This window comes from Tachypleus tridentatus, chromosome 3 (genome assembly GCF_004210375.1).
Source record: "Tachypleus tridentatus isolate NWPU-2018 chromosome 3, ASM421037v1, whole genome shotgun sequence".
NCBI lineage: Eukaryota > Metazoa > Arthropoda > Merostomata > Xiphosura > Limulidae > Tachypleus > Tachypleus tridentatus.
In genome coordinates this window covers 61842171-61862026 of record NC_134827.1, presented here as the reverse complement: position 1 = coordinate 61862026, position 19856 = coordinate 61842171, and the positions used below count along the sequence as shown (strand labels likewise).

The following is a 19856-nucleotide window of genomic DNA, read 5'->3' as shown; positions in this document are numbered from 1 at the left end:
TTCCCCTAGTGACACGGATAAGGTTAACTTAACACAGGTCTGAACTATTTTTCAGTTCATCACGAAGACGTGTTTGTTACTAAGTGTGATATTTTTCTATAGACTAATAAACATTCTTCTGTTGTGTTTTCTAATAAACGCTGTTCAATTTTCCAGAAGTCGAAAACTAGTACCAGCGAGTAATCTTACATTGTCCTAACAAAAGCATTATACACGCAGACTGTTTAGTTCTATAAGTCATCAATTGCCATTCGTGGATAGGCATTGATTCTAAATACATTCACTTCAGCTGGTTTTATTTCAGATCCACCTGTTTATTAATCTAACTGTGCTTAAATTTTCATTTCGAACAATCCAACATTTGATTATTTTGACAACGTAGGTGCATCCAATCGATTAAAATAACTCTTATCGAACTGGGCCCGGCATGGCCAAATGTGTTAAGGCATTCGACTCGTAATATGAGGGTCGCGAGTTCGAATCCCGGTCGCACCAAACATGCCCGCCCTTTCAGCCGTGGGGGCGTTATAATGTTACGATCAATCCTACTATTCGTTGGTAAAAGAATAGCTCAAGAGTTGGCGGTGGGTGGTGATGACTAGCTGCCTTCCCTCTAGTCTTACACTGCTAAATTAAGGACGGCTAGCGCAGATAGCCCTCGAGTAGCTGTGCGCGAAATTCAAAAAGACAAACAAACAAACCCATTGTTCTGATTTTACTATTATTTTCAAGTAAGAAAGTGTAACTGAATTGGAAACTAGTTTTTCAAGTTGAATAAAATGCTAGAAAGACCTCCTTATGACAGATTCGATCCGAAGTAGACAGTATACGACTTTAAATCAAACTACCAATTGAAATAACATGGGTTCCTTAAGCTGTTTACCATTATTGTAATTTTAACAAGTTTCATGAGATACACGACTAATCTTAAGTTGGCATTAATTTACTGAGACACAAAATACCTTCTTATTACATTTTCTTTATTAAACTTTGTTGGTATTGTTACCTAAAATCATCTTGCAGTGCACAAGGATGGAATAGAATCCAATCTTTGCACCCAAGAGCAGATCCTATAATCACCAAGTTTCCATACCTACGTCGTAGAAAATTAACCATAAAGCCTTAACCTTCAGATTTAATCCGTTGTGTTAGGTTTTGTTTGTTTTGAGTTTCGCGCAAAGCCACACAAGGACTATCTGTGCTAGCCGTCCCTAATTTAGCAGTGTAAGACTAGAGGGAAGGCAGCTAGTCATCACCACCCACCGCCAACTCTTGGACTACTCTTTTACCAACAAATAACGGGATTGACCGTCACATTATAACGCCCTCACGGCTGAAAGGGCGAGCATGTTTGGCGCGACGGGGATGCGAACCCGCGGCCCTCAGATTACGATTGTTGTATTAGGTTGTCACGTCACTTAAATTTTCACCAAACTTCGTAATCTATTTCCATGAAAAAAACTTTAATAAAAAAGTCATTTCTTGCCATATGATATCAGAGAAAAAAATTGCAAATGTTACATGTCTATTTTTAAGTACTTGTGAATAAAAACGCGTCTTTATGCCAAATACGCCAAAGCAATATGAATAAGGTAAATATACTGATGTTAAGTTTGTTATAGTATTAAATTAAAATGTTAATAATCAAAAACAAACAAACACTGTTGTCCACTAATTTATTGATTTTGTTATTACACATAAGAAGCTGTTATGTTTGCATTAGCCTACACGGATTTCACGGAAATTTTATTACAAATTTTTACACGTACAAACAAAAAACCATAAAACAGCTTGACACAGTCTGAAGTCGTTAGAGACGTTATAGATTTGTTTAGATATCATCTTCTTCGATCTATGTCATCTTCATAGCTGTGGAAAAAAACTCGATTTAGAAGTGTATAACCTTGTAACAGTTCTAAGATATATGAATATTGAGAAAACGAATGATTTATATGTGAGAGTATATAAAATAATTGTTTAACCTTAACGTATAACAAATATTGTTATATACTTATATCACTTCAAATATCAAAACCATACAAATGTATCATAGTAAATGCTTACCGTTATAATATCTTCCAAATCTACACGTTTGGGATAGCTCAGTGGAACCCAAAACCATAACCATAACCTCCATAATGGGGATAACCATACCCATAACGTTTATGGCCGTAGGCATAGCCATATCCATAACTAGGATAACCATACCCATAATGTTGATGGCCGTGGGCATAGCCGTATCCATTACCAGGATAACCATAACCATGATAATTACGATAACCATGGTATCCTCCATGGGTCAAGTAGCCCCCGTGCCCATAATCACCATATCTTTCGTATCCATATGGGTGATGAATCTCAGCCATGGTGGTGGTAACCAGAATGGGAAACAGTAACAAAGTACACTAATGGAAAAAGGAAAATCATATGTGATAAAATATTTTATCACAGTCCAAACCGTATTGTGTGAAAGTTTGGATAGATAGAGAGTTATGATAGTATATATAAATACGTTTTAGTGGGGTACATTAAATATAATTGCAAAACACAGACAACTTTATGTTGTAAACTATCACTTCAACCCATGAATATTACAATTCCTTGGAAGAGATACTGTTATATTATTACGTTATCCCTATTATGAAGGAATATAATATTCTGAATAAATGTTCGGAAAATGTAATACCTTCTAAAGTTTAGAGATGTTACAGCCATTTATTTACTTGCTTCGTAAAGAGATTAAAAAAAAAAAAAAGACAGGTAAGGAACAGGTAACGCCCTCTTCTGGATGTTTATTATATTACGTATTAACACTTCAATAATATTCGTGGTTTAAGAAATTCCAAAAGATGAAAAACCTAAAACTTAATTTTTAACATTTATTTCGTATCGGAATTTTAATAACTTAAACACTTTAAATTATTTATAATTCAAAAATCGGCAGTAATTAGAATTTGTTTTCAAGTAAAATTAATTTTAAAAAATGAAAACAAAGGAGATTTTCTTACCAGAAGCTTCATGTCTATTTTGAACATAGTTTTGGTGAACAGCTGTTATCCTCCTGGTGTTCTTAGCGTAAATTAAACATGCTAAGATTTGCTCTGTTCTTATATACGTATGTTCATAAAAAATATTTTCAAATTTCTTGATTCCCTTCAGCTGGAATGGTACAGACACCCACTATGGTTTCAATAGTACCAATGAGTAAGGGATTTTGAAGGGCATTCCTCTGATATTATGAAAGGCTGTTTTTCTGAACCAGCGACATCTGTAAAATGTTGTTCTCACAATGAGCAGCCTTGTGGCGAAAATATTTAGTAGCGTACTTTGCTCAATCACCTATAGTTCCAAATTAATTTGAGTTACGAGCATTACCAGCTGGTGTTTGCAAATTCGTACAATGGTGGACTCTGTGTTGTATAACAACTGAATGACTGTGTTCTATGTTATGTCGAAATTCTGAGTAGAGAAACCCGTATTGTCAGATCAAAACATGGTTAAGCTATTAGCTTCATTCTAGTCACTTGAGATACCGCTAAATATACATTACCCAAGTTGTTTAGTAAAGGCATATTGCGTTAAGTAATTCTGAAGGCATTTATCTGAGTACATTAAATATGAAGTGGTTAAAGAACAAATCCGAAGTAACGTATGTTGGTGTAAAATGGATTTGGTGTGTCCTGAATTTCGTGGGGTTACACAGGGGTTACCTGCGAGTTACACAAGGGTTATCTGCGAGTTACACAAGGGTTATCTGCAAGTTACACAAGGGTTATCTGCGAGTTACACAAGGGTTATCTGCAAGTTACACAAGGGTTATCTGCAAGTTACACAAGGGTTATCTGCGATAGCCGTCCCTAAAGTTCAAAAGTAAAATGCAGCTAGTCATCACTACCCGCCGCCAACTGTTGGGCTACTCCTTGACCAACTAATATTGGGATTAATTGTCACATATAACGTCCTACGGCTGAAAGGGCGAGTATGTTTGGTGGAACAGGGGTTTGAACACCCTAACCCTTACACTGCGATTCAAACGCCCGAACCACCTAGTCATGCCTGGCCTCGTACGGTGAGGGATGTACAATATGTGTTGAATAGTTTCTAAATACAGTAAACAACTGTCGGTGCGTTAAAGTTTTTCATGTGGGAATCTCTCACCGAAATTGTTTTTATGAGTCGATTTTACAAGCTTTATTTGAAAGTTTATACCCAGGGATACACTGACCTGAAACATAAACTTTGGTCATCACTAGAACCGCCGCTAACATCGGATTTATTTCCTTAAACCTTTGCTTCATACAATTCTGATTCCTACAACATACCATCATCCGTCCCATACATTACATTGTTTTGAAACCTTTAATCATTTGCGGTGGCACTTTCTTCTAAAATGTCTAACAACACTGAACGTTTGGAAATTTAAAGCACAGTTATTTTTGATAGGTATTTGTTTTGTGACAGGTATTTGAAGGGGAAAAGTGTGCGTTATAATTAGGTAAATACGACAACACAACAAACAGTTAGTACCTCAGTATTTTCATATAACACAAGATTGTGTTGCTTAGAGAAGTAGTGAAATCCAACAGTAGAAATCATTAAAATATATATAGTACCACAGATATAATATTTATATTTGAATTAACTTCCAAGGCTTGTTGGATAAGCCTAATGCTCGTTTATACAATTAAGCAGCTTCATATTTCTTGTTGAGTCATGAGTAATTATGTTGGGTATGAAACTCCAAAATTCTGGTTCGATTACCTGGTGGTGGATAGCTCATTGTGTGACTTTGCGTTCCTAGTTCGATTTCCCGGTGGTGGACAGAGCGCGTGATATTTCATTGTGTGACTTTGCGTTTTAAGAAACAAACAAATAAGTAGAGTTTATTTATAAAGCTACACTGTGCTGTGGCAGTCCACTGTATCGAAACCCGATTTTTAGTGTTATAAGTCCACTGGACCACTGGAGGGATCATTTGGCTTTTATTTTTAAACTGCCAAAAACACAATGAAGATTCGAGGTGATGTGAATATTTTCCTATTTATAAATTTATTATAAACATTATTCTTAATGTACTAAATTAACCTATATTTAACATCACGCCAATTCAGTGAGTAACCTGTGTATGGAAAACCTTTTTGGTTTGTTTACAGGATGTGTAAGCATATCAATATTTTCAGAGTGTAAAAGTTAACACAATGTTGTAGCTATTATTTCTTTAACACTAAACTGTTGTTCGCTCTCCTGTGACTTATTCGTATTTTTATTTTTTGTTATTATTTTTTGAATTTCGCGCAAAGCTACTCGAGGGCTATCTGCGCTAGCCGTGCCTAATTTAGCAGTGTAAGACTAGAGAGAAGGCAGCTAGTCATCACCACCCACCGCCAACACTTGGGCTACTCTTTTACCAACGAATAGTGGGATTGACCGTCACAGTATAACGCCCCCAGGGCTGGGAGGGCAAGCATGTTTGGTGCGACCGGGATTCGAACCCGCGACCCTAGGATTACGAGTCGAACGCCTTAACACACTTGGCCATGCCGATCCCTAGTCGTATTGTTACAATCTTTCTATTTCTTAGATCACACACATGACCCGTACAAATTTTGTGTGTAACCCGAATCCATTGTGTTTTTGAAGAACGAGTTTTCCCTTAAAATCATTAGACAGTTAACCATATACCAAACGGTTTCCCCACATCTAGAATAATGTAAGACGTATTTTCTCACTTCAGTCAAGCTGTACTTACACAGAATTTGAAGAACGTGCGCTGACTGAACTATTAATGTGCTTCATTTTTAATATTTTAAACAACGAGTCTTCGGAATAACTTTAAATAATCAATTAGTAGCACAACTGGAAGTTAAAATTCTATATAACTGAATTAGAAACCCTTATAACCCGAGCGCTTTCGAAATGTGAAGCTTTCTTCTTCGGGGACAATCTGAACAAGAAAGGTCCACCTTCCAAAAGCGCTCGGGTTACAAGGGTTTCCATTTCAGTTTCATCAAGACTTCTTGGACCTACATGTTTTTTAGCACAGAATGAAAATTCTATACAACAATAGGAGCTCTACGGTGGGTGAGGATAATACCACCCAAAGCATCGAATATGCAACGTATATTCCACCATTACATGAAGCATACTCCTGGTCTTTCGATTTTTTCTTCATCTTGTACTTGTCATATATGCTGGCTGAAAATAGGGCGCGGCCCTCTTAGAGCCTACCAACCTCAGACTGGAATAAGCTGTCTAACACATATACATCTGTATTTCAAGTTTCCCTTGCTCTAGGTTATTAAATATATAAGGAATTCCCAAATCACGTATTAATCAGTAATGAGATGTGAATTGGTGGTTGGGCCTTATTTCTATTTCTAATAATTATTTTAGCACATTCAGTTAGTACAGAAAGTGCACAATAAGTTAAACACAGTATTTGCAAACAAGCCAAATGAGCAGTTCGTGATAACGAGAAACCCACTTGAAATAAAAATGCATCTAAAGACGGATAGTACGGATATTAAAACGTTTATTAAAATAAAACAAACCGGTCTTCTTAGGTCATCATCAGGTTAGCAAAGAGGGAGCCATCCGCTAGTACAGCGGTATGTCTCAGGATTTACAACACTAAAATCAGGGGTTCGATACCCTTCGGTGGGCTCATCAGATAACATGATGTGGTTTTGCTATAAGAAAACACACACACACTCACAAAGAAAGAGAGAGTTTACAACTGACCGTTGCCGGACATTCGTCTAAAAGACGAGAGTTTAAAGGGGTACAGGATTGTAGGGGGCGTTGTAGTTAGATGTAACGTTATTAATTAGTATAGGTATAAAGATGTTCCTTTATATCGGTTTAATTTTGGTTTTAGTTGCTGTATAAGTAAGGCTTCTTTAATTTTGCGTTTGTTTCTGTTTGTTTCTTTATTTAGTATTTGGATGTTTTCTATGGTTATGTTGTGTTTATTTGATTTGCTGTGTTCGAAAACGTGTGAAGGTTTCTTGTCTTTGAATCTAGGTTCAATTGTTCGATATATTTTGAGTTTAGCACAACTTTTAGGGATAATGTTTGTACATTAATTAAAATTCTTGGATGGTTTTATCTTAACAACATTAAGGATTAGTTTCTCCTTTCGACATTGTTGGATGAGAGAAAGGCCATTTATTCTATTGTTCTTCTATTTCTTAGCGTATCAGTTAGTTAACGACACCACAAGAGGGCTACAAATATGAGTTAATTTAGATATTTGTTTTTGATGTTTTTGAATTAAGCACAAAGCTACACAATGGGCTATCTGTGCTTTCCCCACCAGGGGTATTGAAACCCGGTTTTTAGCGTTGTAAGTCCGCAGACATACCACTGACCCACTGGGGGACTGATTGTTTGGATTTAAACACAAAGCTAAACAATGAGCTATCTGTGCTCTGCCCACCACGGGTATCGAAACCCGGTTTTTAGCGTTGTAAGTCCGCAGACATACTGCTAAGCCACTGGGGGACTGATTGTTTGGATTTAAACACAAAGCTAAACAATGAGCTATATATGCTCTGCCCACCACGGGTATCGAAACCCAGTTTTTAGCGTTATAAGTGCGCAGACATACCGCTGAGCCACAAAGGGGCTGATTGTTTGGATTTAAACACAAAGCTAAACAATGAACTATCTATGCTCTGCCCACCACGGGTATCGAAACCCGGTTTTTAGCGTTGTAAGTCCACAGACAAACCGCTGAGCCACTGAGGGACAATTTAGATAGTAAACAAAGACTGTTTGTTTGCAGTTAAGCACAAACCTTCACAACTGTCTATTTGTGCTCTGCTTGCCACGAGTATTGAAACCCAGTTTCTAATGTTGTAAGTCAAAGGACAAGTAGGACTTCAAAACGTTCAATTAGCTTTTCACGTAGGCACTGTCCGTCTGTTGTCCACAGTTTGTACAATACGTAAGTTTAATTATGGAATACCAACTACAAAGTAGATTAAATGTTTAGGTGACGTTCGATTGCCGACTACTGGGTTTTAACTATTAAAAGCTACAGCCAGTACACGTCACTTTTGTATATTACGATTTCCAAACAACTGAAAATACCAAAGTAAAGCTCCCGAATGTTGACCAACATAACTGGAACAGATATGAAACTTATGGAGATAAGATACATTTCACGTGACACGTATTCTAGGATTTTCTGTAAGTTTAAACTGACTGAAATAATGTGTCGTAAAACAAAAAATAAAGAACGAAAATTAGAAGTTTTTGTGTTTGTTTTTGAATTTCGCACAAAGCCACTAGAGGGCTATCTCTGCTAGCCGTCCCTAATTTAGCAGTGTAAGACTAGAGGGAAGGCAGCTAGTCATGACCACCCACCGCCAACTCTTGGGCTACACTGTTACCAACGAATAGTGGGATTGACCGTCACATTATAACGCCCCCCACGGCTGGGAAGGCGAGCATGTTTGGTGCGACCAGGATTCGAACCCGCGACCCTCGGATTACGAGTCGAACGCCTTAACACGCTTGGCCATGCCGGACTCGAAAATTAAAAATAAACTATTTTAAGCATGTAATAAAATAAGATAAATAGGGCACATAATATTAAAACATAACAGCCTAAACAACTATAACATTCTTTAGAGTTTGCCATGTAAAAACAAAAGATATATTTATATCGAAAGATTAAATTATATCTCATTAATTTATTCCTATACAAAAACAAAGGAGTAAAAACCTAACTTGTCCAAGGTCTGTTTCAGAAATTTATACGTCTAGTTCAGAACAGGAATCAAACAGTGTAATTTTCCACACTGTTCTATCTGAAGTAAAATGACTGGCGTGGTCTTTCGTTGAAACAATATCACTGACCTAGAATGTATGTCACTACCAGGTGAGGTGATTAGGTTGTAAAGCGAGGCATAACAGGCAGATATTTTGTGTGTATGTCTGTGTAAGTGTAAACATGAAAGACACCTACACAAATAAACAACATTAAATTGTGTACTATTTTTCTGACTTTTATTTTCAAACTACAATTTGCTAAGTCATTATTAAAACACCAGAGATAGCGTTGTTCTACTGATGTTTCATTGACTGAGGCTTCCTCTGACGTCAGAAGTGCGTTTGTTTGTTTTTGAATTTCGCGCAAAGCTACGCGAGGGCTATCTGTGCTAGCCGTTCCTAATTTAGCAGTGTAAGACTAGAGGGAAGGCAGCTAGTCATCACCACCCAATGCCAACTCTTGGACTACTCTTTTACCAACGAATAGTGGGATTGACCGTCACATTATAACGCTCCCACGAGGGCGAGCATGTTTTGGTGTGACCGGGATTCGAACCCGCGACCCTCGGATTACGAGTCGAACGCCTTAACACGCTTGACCATGCCGGGCCCATAAGTGAATAAAAAATTGGTATTGTTGTGATGATGCAATTGCAAACAAAAAAGTACAATTCATTGCACTTAATTTCTAAAAGGCCTTGCATGGCCAGGTGGTTAGTTCGCTCGACTCGTAATCTAAGGGTTGCGAGTTCAAATCTCCGTCATATCAAACATGCTCGCCCTTTCAGGCGTGGGGGGGGGCGTTAAAATGTAACAATGAGTCCCACTGTTTGTCAGAAAAAGCGTAGCCCAAAAGCTGCCTTCCCTCTCGCTTTACACTGCTAAATTACGGACGGCTAGCTCAAAATTCAAAGAAATAATAATATGAAAATTTAGATTTAAAATAACTCAATAAACACATACTATTTCTGAGTTTTATCTCAATATTTCATAATAAATCTTTTATTTTATTATCTGATAGATTTCTCTCTGTGTGTAATGAGCTGTGTCTTTTGACGCAATTTTTAAAATAAAATGAAAAAAAACTTATTACTTTACTTTGTATTGTTAATATATATGTAAAAACGGCTCGTTTGGGTTGAGATTTTTTTTTTTACGATGACCGAAGAAGGTCGAAACGTTGTTCGCCTAGCACAATGATACATGCGTGTACTGTGAGTGTGATGACTTTTATATGATTATGCTGAAACGACTAAAGGGTCAGAAGGTTCTCTTGGCAGACGAATAACATGCTCAGGCTATTTCCTGATATCTTACGGTGTTAATGAAATACTATAATTACAAATCAATGATGATGAGAAAACCCAGCTGTAGAGAAATATATATGTAAAAACGGTTCGTTTGGGTTGAGAAAATATTTTACGTAGAGGAGCGAACAACGTTTTGACCTTCTTCGGTCATCGTTAGGTTCGCAAAGAAAGAAAGAGGTAACTTAGCGGAAGCTGACACCTTGTTTGAAAGGGTTGTATAACTGAGTGTCGGAATGTAGAGGGCGTGCTTAGATGTTTGAATATATAATTTTATATTATTTATTTTATTATTTTTAATATAGGTATAATTTGTATTGGTTTATTTTGGGTTTAAGTTGTTGTATAAGTAAGGCTTCTTTAATTTTGAGTTTGTTTATGTTTGTTTCTTTATTTAGTATTTGAGTGTTTTTTATGGTTATGTTGTGTTTGTTTCACTTGCAGTGTTCGAAAACGTGTGAAGGTGACTTTTTGTGTTCTTTGAATCTGGTTTCCATTTTTCTACTTGTTTCTCCAATATAGATGTCGTGGCAGTTATCACATTGTATTTTATAAATAATGTTGGTGTGGTGTTTGTCAGTGTAGTTTTTACATAGTATAGATTTTGTTCGCTCCTCTACATAAAAATTTTCTCAACCCAAGCGAACCGCTCTTACATATATATTTTTCTCTACGTGTGGGTTTTCTCGTCATCACTGTTTATATAGTTAAACACTAGGTGGCAATACCATCAACATGCGATATGTTGACGTCACATCTGAGCATCAAGTTTTGAAAACAAAAGGCTCTATGGTCTTGCACTGATATATTCTGCATATTTCAGTGCATATATGTAAAAGAAAATTAATTATTATGCTAACCAATTAGCAAAGCTATATGTAAACATATAAAAAATACTCTGGACGATACAGAAAATATATAAGATAAGATGTTTCTTTGTTTGTTTTGTTTTGAATTTCGCACAAAGGTACTCGAGAGCTATCTGTGCTAGCCGTCCCTAATTTAGTAGTATAAGACTAGAGGGAAGGCAGCTAGTCATCACCACCCACCGCCAACTCTTGGGCTACTCTTTTACCAACGAATAGTGGGATTGACCGTCACATTATAACGCCCCCACGGTTGAAATGGGGAGCATGTCTGGCGCGACGGGGATGCAAACCCGCGACCCTCAGATTACGAGTCGTACGCCTTAACACGCTTGGCCATGCCTGGCTGATAAGATAAGAAACTCAGAGTTCATAAATTATGCAAATATTTTAGTGAAACAAAATGAATCAATATTCATATACTTTGTTAATTTTTCAAAACTAACGTAATTTTTATGAGAACTACATTTAAAAATACCCAAATCATAACAACTACAAAACAAAAAAGTCTAACCTAATTGTTTGCTTGTTAAAATTATCGCGCAAACTTTCGCAACAGCCTTTTTAATTTAAAGTGATGGATTGAAAGGAAGCAGCCTAGTCAAAACCAATCATTTACAATTCTTGGTCTGTTAGACTCAGCATGGCCAGGTGGTCAAGGCGTGCGATTCGTAATCCGAGGGTTGCGGGTTCGAATTCCCGTCACACCAAACATGCTAGCCCTTTCATCCGTGGGGGTGTTATAATGTGACGGTCAATCTCACTATTCGTTAGTAAAATAGTAGCCAAAGAGTTGGCGGTGGGTGGTGATGACTAGCTGCCTTCCCTCTAATCTTACACTGCTAAATTATGGACGGCTAGTACAGATAGCCCTTGTGTAGCTTTGCGCGAAAGTCCAAAAAAGCAAACTATCCTAATAGAATAGTGTAACTTGACCATTACTCTTATAACTCACCTATAGCATTAAACTACCAGAACGATTTTTTTCTTTTGTGATAACGAGTAGTCTTGCGGGCTAACAACTAGTTAACACCGAGCGTATTTTTTGAATGTGTTAATCTAGTTAACACTTGTATTTTTATCAAATATTTCAGTAACATTCCCATCGAAATATTTTCCTTCCTTTCAATAAAGATAAAAAAACTGTATGCAAAACACAAGGTTAAAAATTATATTTGGCACTGGTCATTTATAGAGCTAGTGATGAGGTCTATCATGTATTGGATATAGAGCTAGTAACGAGGTCTGTCATGTAATGGATATAGAGCTAGTAACGAGGTCTGTCATGTAACGGATATATCGTTAGTAACGAGGTCTGTCATGTAATGGATATTGAGCTAGTAACGAGGCCTGCCATGTAATGGATATAGGGCTAGTAATGAGGTCTGTCATGTAATGGATATTGAGCTAGTTACGAGGTCTGTCATGTGATGGATATAAAGCTAGTAATGAGGTCTGTCTTCCACTTCTAAAGTAGGGACGGCTAGCACAGGTAGCCCTAGAGTAGCTGTGTGCGAAATTTAAAAACAAACAAACAAAGTCAAAGGCCTTCTCCTGATGACAAGTGATCACAAAGGCCATGTTTCTACTCTCATTAAATCAGTGAACGAGGTCTTTTTATCAAACTGATATATAAAGAAATATCAAGGCACTGGACGTTTAGAAAGAAGCCACCAACAAACGATATTCATCTACAGAAAACACTCAGCAAAGATATTATAATCAAATAAAGTAAAGGACCTGAAATTACTCTAGTTTTCTGATGTACCTGAAGTCATGTAAGTTTTCCGACTTATCTTCCTTCGCACATATTACTAAGATTATGTCCGAAAATATCGATAACTGATGAATGAGTGCATTATCATCATAAAACCTTTTATTTTTATGAAAATCTATATTTCTGCTTAAAACTGTGTATCAGTTTTTTTACATCATTTATTATTTAAATAGCCAGACGGTAAGATTTGTAGAGCAGGCCTAAAACCAAAGAATATGATTGACACTTTGAAACCAATGACAAACGTGGATTATAAAATATAACATGAACGTTTCTATTATTAATAATTTGCTGCCATGAATTTATTCATTGTTTAGAATAGATTGGAAGTGTTCTTACTGGATTGAGTTATGTCAAAATCTGATATATTTAACTAGTGTTAGTCTAATGTAAATTGGATGGACAATTGCTACAATCCATATATAGCCTTCCACAGTTATATTTGTTTGTAAATAGCAGGTTGTAAATTTGTAATTCAAGGACACATTAAGTTTTAATACAAGTTCATGTGTTTAAATTAATGTTATTCACTTTGTTCACTTCACGCTCTAAACGACAAACTGGTGCTGTCTCTGAAAGTGAACAACTAAGCCCGTGATTGGTTTATTGAATATTTCGATAAATTAGAGATCACAATCAGAGTGAATAAGTTTATTTTTTTTCTTTATTGTAAATATAACACATATATTCAATTAATTACACTCCCAGCAAGTCGTCTAGTGTTGAAAGCGATTTGTAACTCGGAGATTGGCCGGGTTACAAGTCAAAGGCATTTTTCTGGAAAATAAAATAATTTGATAAGTACCCGGATCTCTTCTTGTAAAACATAACTCTTTGTATTTCATTAATTTTCTCCGTTAATTAGGCTGTGAAGCAGTTATTAAGGGTAACGTAAAACCTTATTAGTTTAAGGAAACTTCTATTGTGTTCATTCACAAATAATATAGATGTTAGATGTTAATATAGATGTTATAGATATGACAGATTGACCGTCACATTATAACGCCCCCAGGGATGAAAGGGCGAGCATGTTTCGGTGTGACCGGGATTCGAACCCGCGACTCTCGGATTATGAGTCGAACGCCTTAACACGCTTGGCCATGCCGGGCCCTTGGTTATTTGTACTCTCAGCTATTGCTGTTTTTTAAATACCCTACAATAACTACTGACTAATAAATAGAAATGTAAGGCTTACAGAAAAGAAACAAACAGAAGTAAAATAAAACGTATTCAGAACATCGTTATTTTCACAACTAAAATTCATAATCAATACAGCAATGTTTCCTTCATTTTTGCATTCATTTAAAACAGTTCTATTTAGGTGGCTCAAATAGGCTTTGCTACGTCAGATACTTATAATTACATCGAACGAATTATATACTGTTTTAGTCGACTTATGGTAGTTAAACAATGCATAGTATAGTGCTTATTTTTGGCGTGATTTTATAACAAAGACACAATCACCATGAACTGACTGCCATCTTCGTCTCTACGAACTAAACATTACATCTGAACAGCATCCATCATAAAGCAATCTCTTTAACGTCTCAATGTTCTCGAGAAACGTCATTCTTGAAACGGACTGGTACAGTAAAAAAAAACAAAAAACGACAACACAACATCTTTGTTGCAAAATGTGTCATCTACCCATTTACAAATATATATATTATTTACAGCAAGCTTTTCCCATGAAGAAGACCTGCGTTAATGTATATAAAACATGTGCTCTGTGAGGCGGTTAAAACGTCAGTTAGAAATATGCTACAAATTTTTTTAAACTATTTAAACAAATTAAAAAAATAATTGGTAAGGTTGTTATATGAACCACGTGAAACGTACTCTGAGTCAGCATTCTTTGTAGATTAGTGTTCTGAGGATCCAACTCACAAGTGAAGTTTCAAATCCACTTACGTTCTAAGGATATTACTTACAAGTAAAATCTCACATTTACTTCTGACGCCCCCTAGTGATTCAGCGGTATGTCTGCGGACTTACAACGCTAAAAACCGGGGTTCGATACCCGTAATGGGCAAAGCACAAATTGCCTTGTTTCACAAGAGCAAATCTGGACTTCAATTTAGAACTGATAAATAATGTTGCTTAAAGACTTTTCTTCAGACAAATGATATGTTTATTATTTAATATTTTACACTAAAAATAGTCCTAGAAACAAGAAAACTTCTTTCATGTAACTACAATCATTCGCATTCTCCTTTACGTTCGCTGTTGAAGCAACAAGGAAGGTGTTATTATTTAATCACTTTTGATTTCTGATTTAAAGTTTTGTATTGGATATACTGTTCATCACATTAACGGCCACGTGGTTAGAGCACTGTACTTCTAACCTGAGGGTTCGAAACCCCGTCGCACCAAACATACTCGTCGTTTTAGCCGTAAAGGCGTTATAAGTGACGGTCAATCCCACTATTCGTTGGTAAAAGAGTAGCTCAAGAGTTGGCGGTGGGTGGTGATGACTAGTTGCCTTCTATCTAGTCTTACACTGCTAAATTAGGGACGGCTAGCACAGATAGCCCTCGTGTAGCTTTGCACGAAAGTAAAAAAATCCAGAAATTTGAAATTACTAATTCCGGGTTACACTAAAGAAGCTGCTAAGTCTTTATAGAAATCGGTTTGATGTTAACATATACTTATCTGTAGTTAAGTAAGAAAACCACGTCTGATAGTCCGTCACGTGTTTATTTTCTTAGCGTAAACTTTCGCCAACTGCACGGATTGAATCCAGAACTGTAACACTTTAAACTGTTTAACTTTTCCCTAAGCATTTCTACCAAGAGTTCCTGCGTATATAATAATCTAACAATATTTGATTTCTAAGATAACTAACGTTGTTATGCAATAAATTCTCGTTGATAGAAGCATTAATATATTGTAATATATTAGCAGTTATTTTACGAACGTGCTTTGATATTTGAAAAAAAAAAACCAACAACAAATAAACACAGTGAACTGGTATTTTCTTTACAAAATATTGTATGTGTTTAAACGTGTATATTATCGCCATGTTTTATTTATCGTGGAGGATATTTTGTATTGTTAGCTCAGGAATGAACGGGTACTACCCTAAACGTTCTTAGTTGACAATACCTCCACATATATTACTAGGATTACGTCCGAAAACGTCGATAACTTACAAATCAATGCATTCTCAGCATCGTAATTCATATATTTTATAACGTCACATACGGGTATTTAGAGTGGTATATTAAGCTCACAACATTATTTTCTCAATGTTTTTGTTGTTTTGAATTAAGCACAAAGCTACACAATGGGTTATCTGTGCTCTGCCCATCACGGGTATCGAAACCCGGTTTGTAGTGTTGTAAATCCGCAGACATACCGCTGAGCCACTAGGGAGCTTTTCTAAATGAAATAGCGAGACATGGAACATGATTTTCACTTCTAAATCAATGTCAAAGGTGAATTATATGATATAATTTTAACTTTTATTATTAATAATTTGTTACTCTAAGTGAACTAGTTATTTGGATTTGTTTTTGGTGTATTATCGCTCTATTGAATTATAATAACAGAATTTCACGAAATAGTGTTATTGTAACACAAATTACTGTAATCCATATTCGACTTTCTATATTACTGTTCGTTTTAAATTAATTATTCAGATACTATAATGAATATTTAAATTCATCTTAGATTTGATTTATTGAATGTTTTAATGCTGATTTTAATAAAATGTCGAAACCTTCGATAAAATTATAGATCACAATCAGAGTGAACGAGTTTATTTTTTTCTTTATTGTAAAATTAACACATATACATTTATATTTAGTTAATTACACCCCCAGTAAGTCGTCTAGTGCTGAAACGTGCAAGCGAAAGATGGACAGGGTCATTTCGTTCAGTTCTCAGGCAGGGTCAATCAAACGTCAAGGATAATTTTCTGAAACATAAAACAATTTGATAAGTACTCGGATCTCTACTTGTATAAACATAACTCTTTGTGTTTCGTAGTTTTCAATTAATACTGAATAACGTAAAACCTTATTAGTTTAAGGAAACTTCTATTGTGTTCATTCACAAATAATATAGATGTTACTGGCTGTGTTGTTTCACTTACCATTTAGTGAAGTAAACCTTTACCCAGACCAGCACCATAGTATCCGTTCAGTCCATAGACGCCGCCGAGTCCGTAACCATAACCGAACCCAAGTCCATGGCCTAAACCTAAGGCACCACCGAGTCCGTAACCATAGCCTAGGGCACCACCGAGACCATAACCATAGCCTAAGGCACCACCGAGACCATAACCATAGCCTAAGGCACCGCCGAGACCATAGCCGAACCCAAGTCCATGGCCTAAACCAAAGGCAGCACCGCCGTGGTTCACGTTGGAAGTGGAGGCAGCAGCACGTCCAACAGGCACTCCTCGCAGAATGGCTCCTTCACGAGCAGCGGCAGCTCCTTGGGCAGCGGCAACTACTCCTTGAGCGGCACCAACAGCTCCTGTAGGGTCAGGACCACCGTAACCCGCCGCATAAGCTGGGGCAGCAACAGCGGCAGGTGCGATGACACCTGCTCCGTATCCACTCAAATAACCAGCCTGGGAACAGGCCAAGAGACCAAGAAAGACGGCAGCAAACTAAACGAAGAAAGATAAACTGTGTCATTAATACGGATCTACATTTCACAGATATAAATATTCTGATGGTTAAACATCACTAATTTAATCTACTGATTAAACTCGGTATTTATAGAGATATTATTATATGAATTACAACTTAAAAATAGAACATAGGAATTTTAGAACCGTACATATATACATATATTGTAGTTAAGTACAAAGCTTCATAATGGGCTATCTTCGCTGTCCTAATTTCTATTTATTATTATTTTTATTTCTATTCCATTACTTTATTTTATTTCTTTATGTGAGACTGGCGAATGGAGGTTAAGACCGATAAGTGGTGTATCTCCACTGCAATGTGAGTCGTACTTCTTAAGCCACCTCCAGAACCTAGGATACATTTTACATACCACGTTGTAGCTTGTACCATGGGATCTTTTAAATTAGTACAGCATTTGTTATTTTTATTTCTGCTTGTTTTTGATAATAACAAACTGATATGTATATATGTAATAGCACTTTAAATGCTTATATAGATACATATAATTTCACATGAGATAGTATTTACTAAAATATTATACTTGTTATTTAATGTTATATTGTATTTAATTTGTATTATTCCTATAATAGCGATTAACTCTTGTTCGTTTTGTCTTAAAACTAGTCGTTATTTAAAGCTATAATTCATCACAAGCGAGAGGTTTACTCACCAACATTGTTACGGTTACGACTTCTGGGAGATAAACCAGTTCTGTTCTGTAGACTGTTTCTCTAAAGTCTTTTATAGTTACATTAAATACACAAAAAAATTGTTTTCATTTCATATCTCACTCTTATCTGAAGTCAAGAACTCATATTTGTGTACTCTGTCCAAGGCTAAGCAGTCCAAATCAACAGGTGAACACGATTGTCGGCCTTCAGTTAGACGTCATTACGTGCATAACTGAAACACTTTCAGAACATACATTAAATTCTAGAGTACAACTTATGCAAATCAGATGTCATTTTTATATTGTTTAGGTATTTCACGTTATTTGACAATTTGTCTTGAGTGAGTACGAGTACGTGAAAGATTTCAAGTTTATAATCACGTACGTCTCACGTTGCCACTAAAAGAGTAGTTAACACATGTTAAACAAACTCGAGCTAACACATGTTAAACAAACTCAAGGACAGCGATATAATGAAACTTTAATAATAAGATCAATGTTTTTAGTTTAGTTTTAAACTAAATGACAAAAATAAACAAACTAGAAGAGAATTTCTTATCTGTTGTTTGTAGACCGATAAATGTAAGTAGGCTTAAGTTTATGTATTGTTCTGTTTTTCCCTATTCCATGATGAATATCAAAAAATGTTTTGTAAAAGGTATTGAGTGAAAATAGCATTTGTATAATAGGCTATGGCTACTTTTAGTCAACTGTCAGTTTGCAGTAGTTGTTTATAAACCCTTTACGTTATGATATTGTCCATAAATTGTATCATAATGGCGTGTTTCAGCCTGCTACAACATTCTGTAAAACAACAAGGATGAAGTTGTCCATTCCCATGTGATGCACACAGCGCTAAAATTCAGGGTTCGATTCCCCGTAGTGAACACAATGAACAGCCCAGTGCGAATTTGCTCAAAATAAACAAACAACCGATAAATTGCAATATTTTATGGAAAGATCAAACATGAACACCAACAGAATTTTCTAAGCCTAATTTAATTGACAGATTTGCATAGTTTTGATAAAATTCTAAAGACCAATCATTTTACAGAAGGTAAAACTGATTCAGAAATTTTACCAATGAACACTTATAATTCAAATTTATAAATGGATGGCAGGATAGTAATGAAAATACCAAAGAAATCTTGAAGTTTTGGAAACAATTGAAACATTTATCTATTATCCTATTACCCTATTTACCCTATTATCTCATCCCATATCGTCCCCCGCTGACATAGCTGTAAGTCTACGGATTTACAACGCTAAAATCAGGGGTTTAACTCCCCTTGGCGGGCCCGGCATGGTCGAGCGTGTTAAGGCGTTCGACTCGTAATCCGAGGGTCGCGGATTCGATTTCACTCGCACCAAACATGCTCGCCCTTTCAGCCGTGTGGACGTTATAATGTACGGTTAATCCCACTATTCGTTTGTAAAAGAGTAGCCCAAAAGTTGGCGGTGGGTGGTGATGACTAGCTGCCTTCCCTCTAGTCTTACACTGCTAAATTAGGGACGGCTAGCACAGATAATCCTCGAGTAGCTTTGCGTGAAATTTAAAAAACAAACAAACAAACAGGCCCACACAATTTGGGCTCATTATTTTTTTCAATAAACACTTTAAATGATCCATCTTGCAGTAAGTAGTTCTTAAAAATGCGTTACATTTCAATCACTAATTTTCGTCGGAGTTCAGTAAAATATTACGTCTAACAATAAAAAAGTGACACCTGTAGAATATCTTAACAACACGTTATCTATTGGACGTAAAGACGTAGAAACAGAACACTTGTTCTCATAGTTACGGTTTAAACGTAG

General features: G+C 36.2%; 2 protein-coding genes and 1 long non-coding RNA gene across 4 annotated transcripts in view; all 3 read right to left on the bottom strand.

Annotated features, from left to right (window-relative positions):
- Positions 1-19856, bottom strand: part of LOC143246970 (uncharacterized) — a gene marked incomplete in the record, with an annotated part of 413509 nt that overhangs the window by 370130 nt on the left and 23523 nt on the right.
- Positions 1660-3199, bottom strand: LOC143246965 (uncharacterized). The gene is made up of 3 exons (XM_076494238.1): positions 3009-3199; positions 2065-2405; positions 1660-1869 (listed from the first exon to the last, which is right to left on the bottom strand). Exons 1-2 carry the CDS (start codon positions 3033-3035, stop codon positions 2103-2105), a joined length of 330 nt encoding a protein of 109 aa, XP_076350353.1. The 5' UTR covers positions 3036-3199; the 3' UTR covers positions 1660-1869; positions 2065-2102.
- On the bottom strand, positions 16474-18192 carry LOC143246956 (uncharacterized). 2 transcript variants are annotated; one of them, XM_076494229.1, is made up of 4 exons: positions 18042-18192; positions 17027-17346; positions 16825-16996; positions 16474-16647 (listed from the first exon to the last, which is right to left on the bottom strand). In XM_076494229.1, exons 1-3 carry the CDS (start codon positions 18045-18047, stop codon positions 16828-16830), a joined length of 495 nt encoding a protein of 164 aa, XP_076350344.1. In that variant the 5' UTR covers positions 18048-18192; the 3' UTR covers positions 16474-16647; positions 16825-16827. The 2 variants fall into 2 exon arrangements, with proteins under 2 accessions (XP_076350344.1, XP_076350343.1); XM_076494228.1 differs by having other exon boundaries at positions 16825-17346.

Bases quoted from the DNA above. Each gene is read 5' to 3' on its own strand.
- LOC143246965 (XM_076494238.1), bottom strand. From the start codon at position 3,035: ATGTTCAAAATAGACATGAAGCTTCTG. The intron at 2,406-3,008 runs GTAAGAAAATCT...TTTTTCCATTAG, and splicing joins AAATAGACATGAAGCTTCTG to TGTACTTTGTTACTGTTTCC.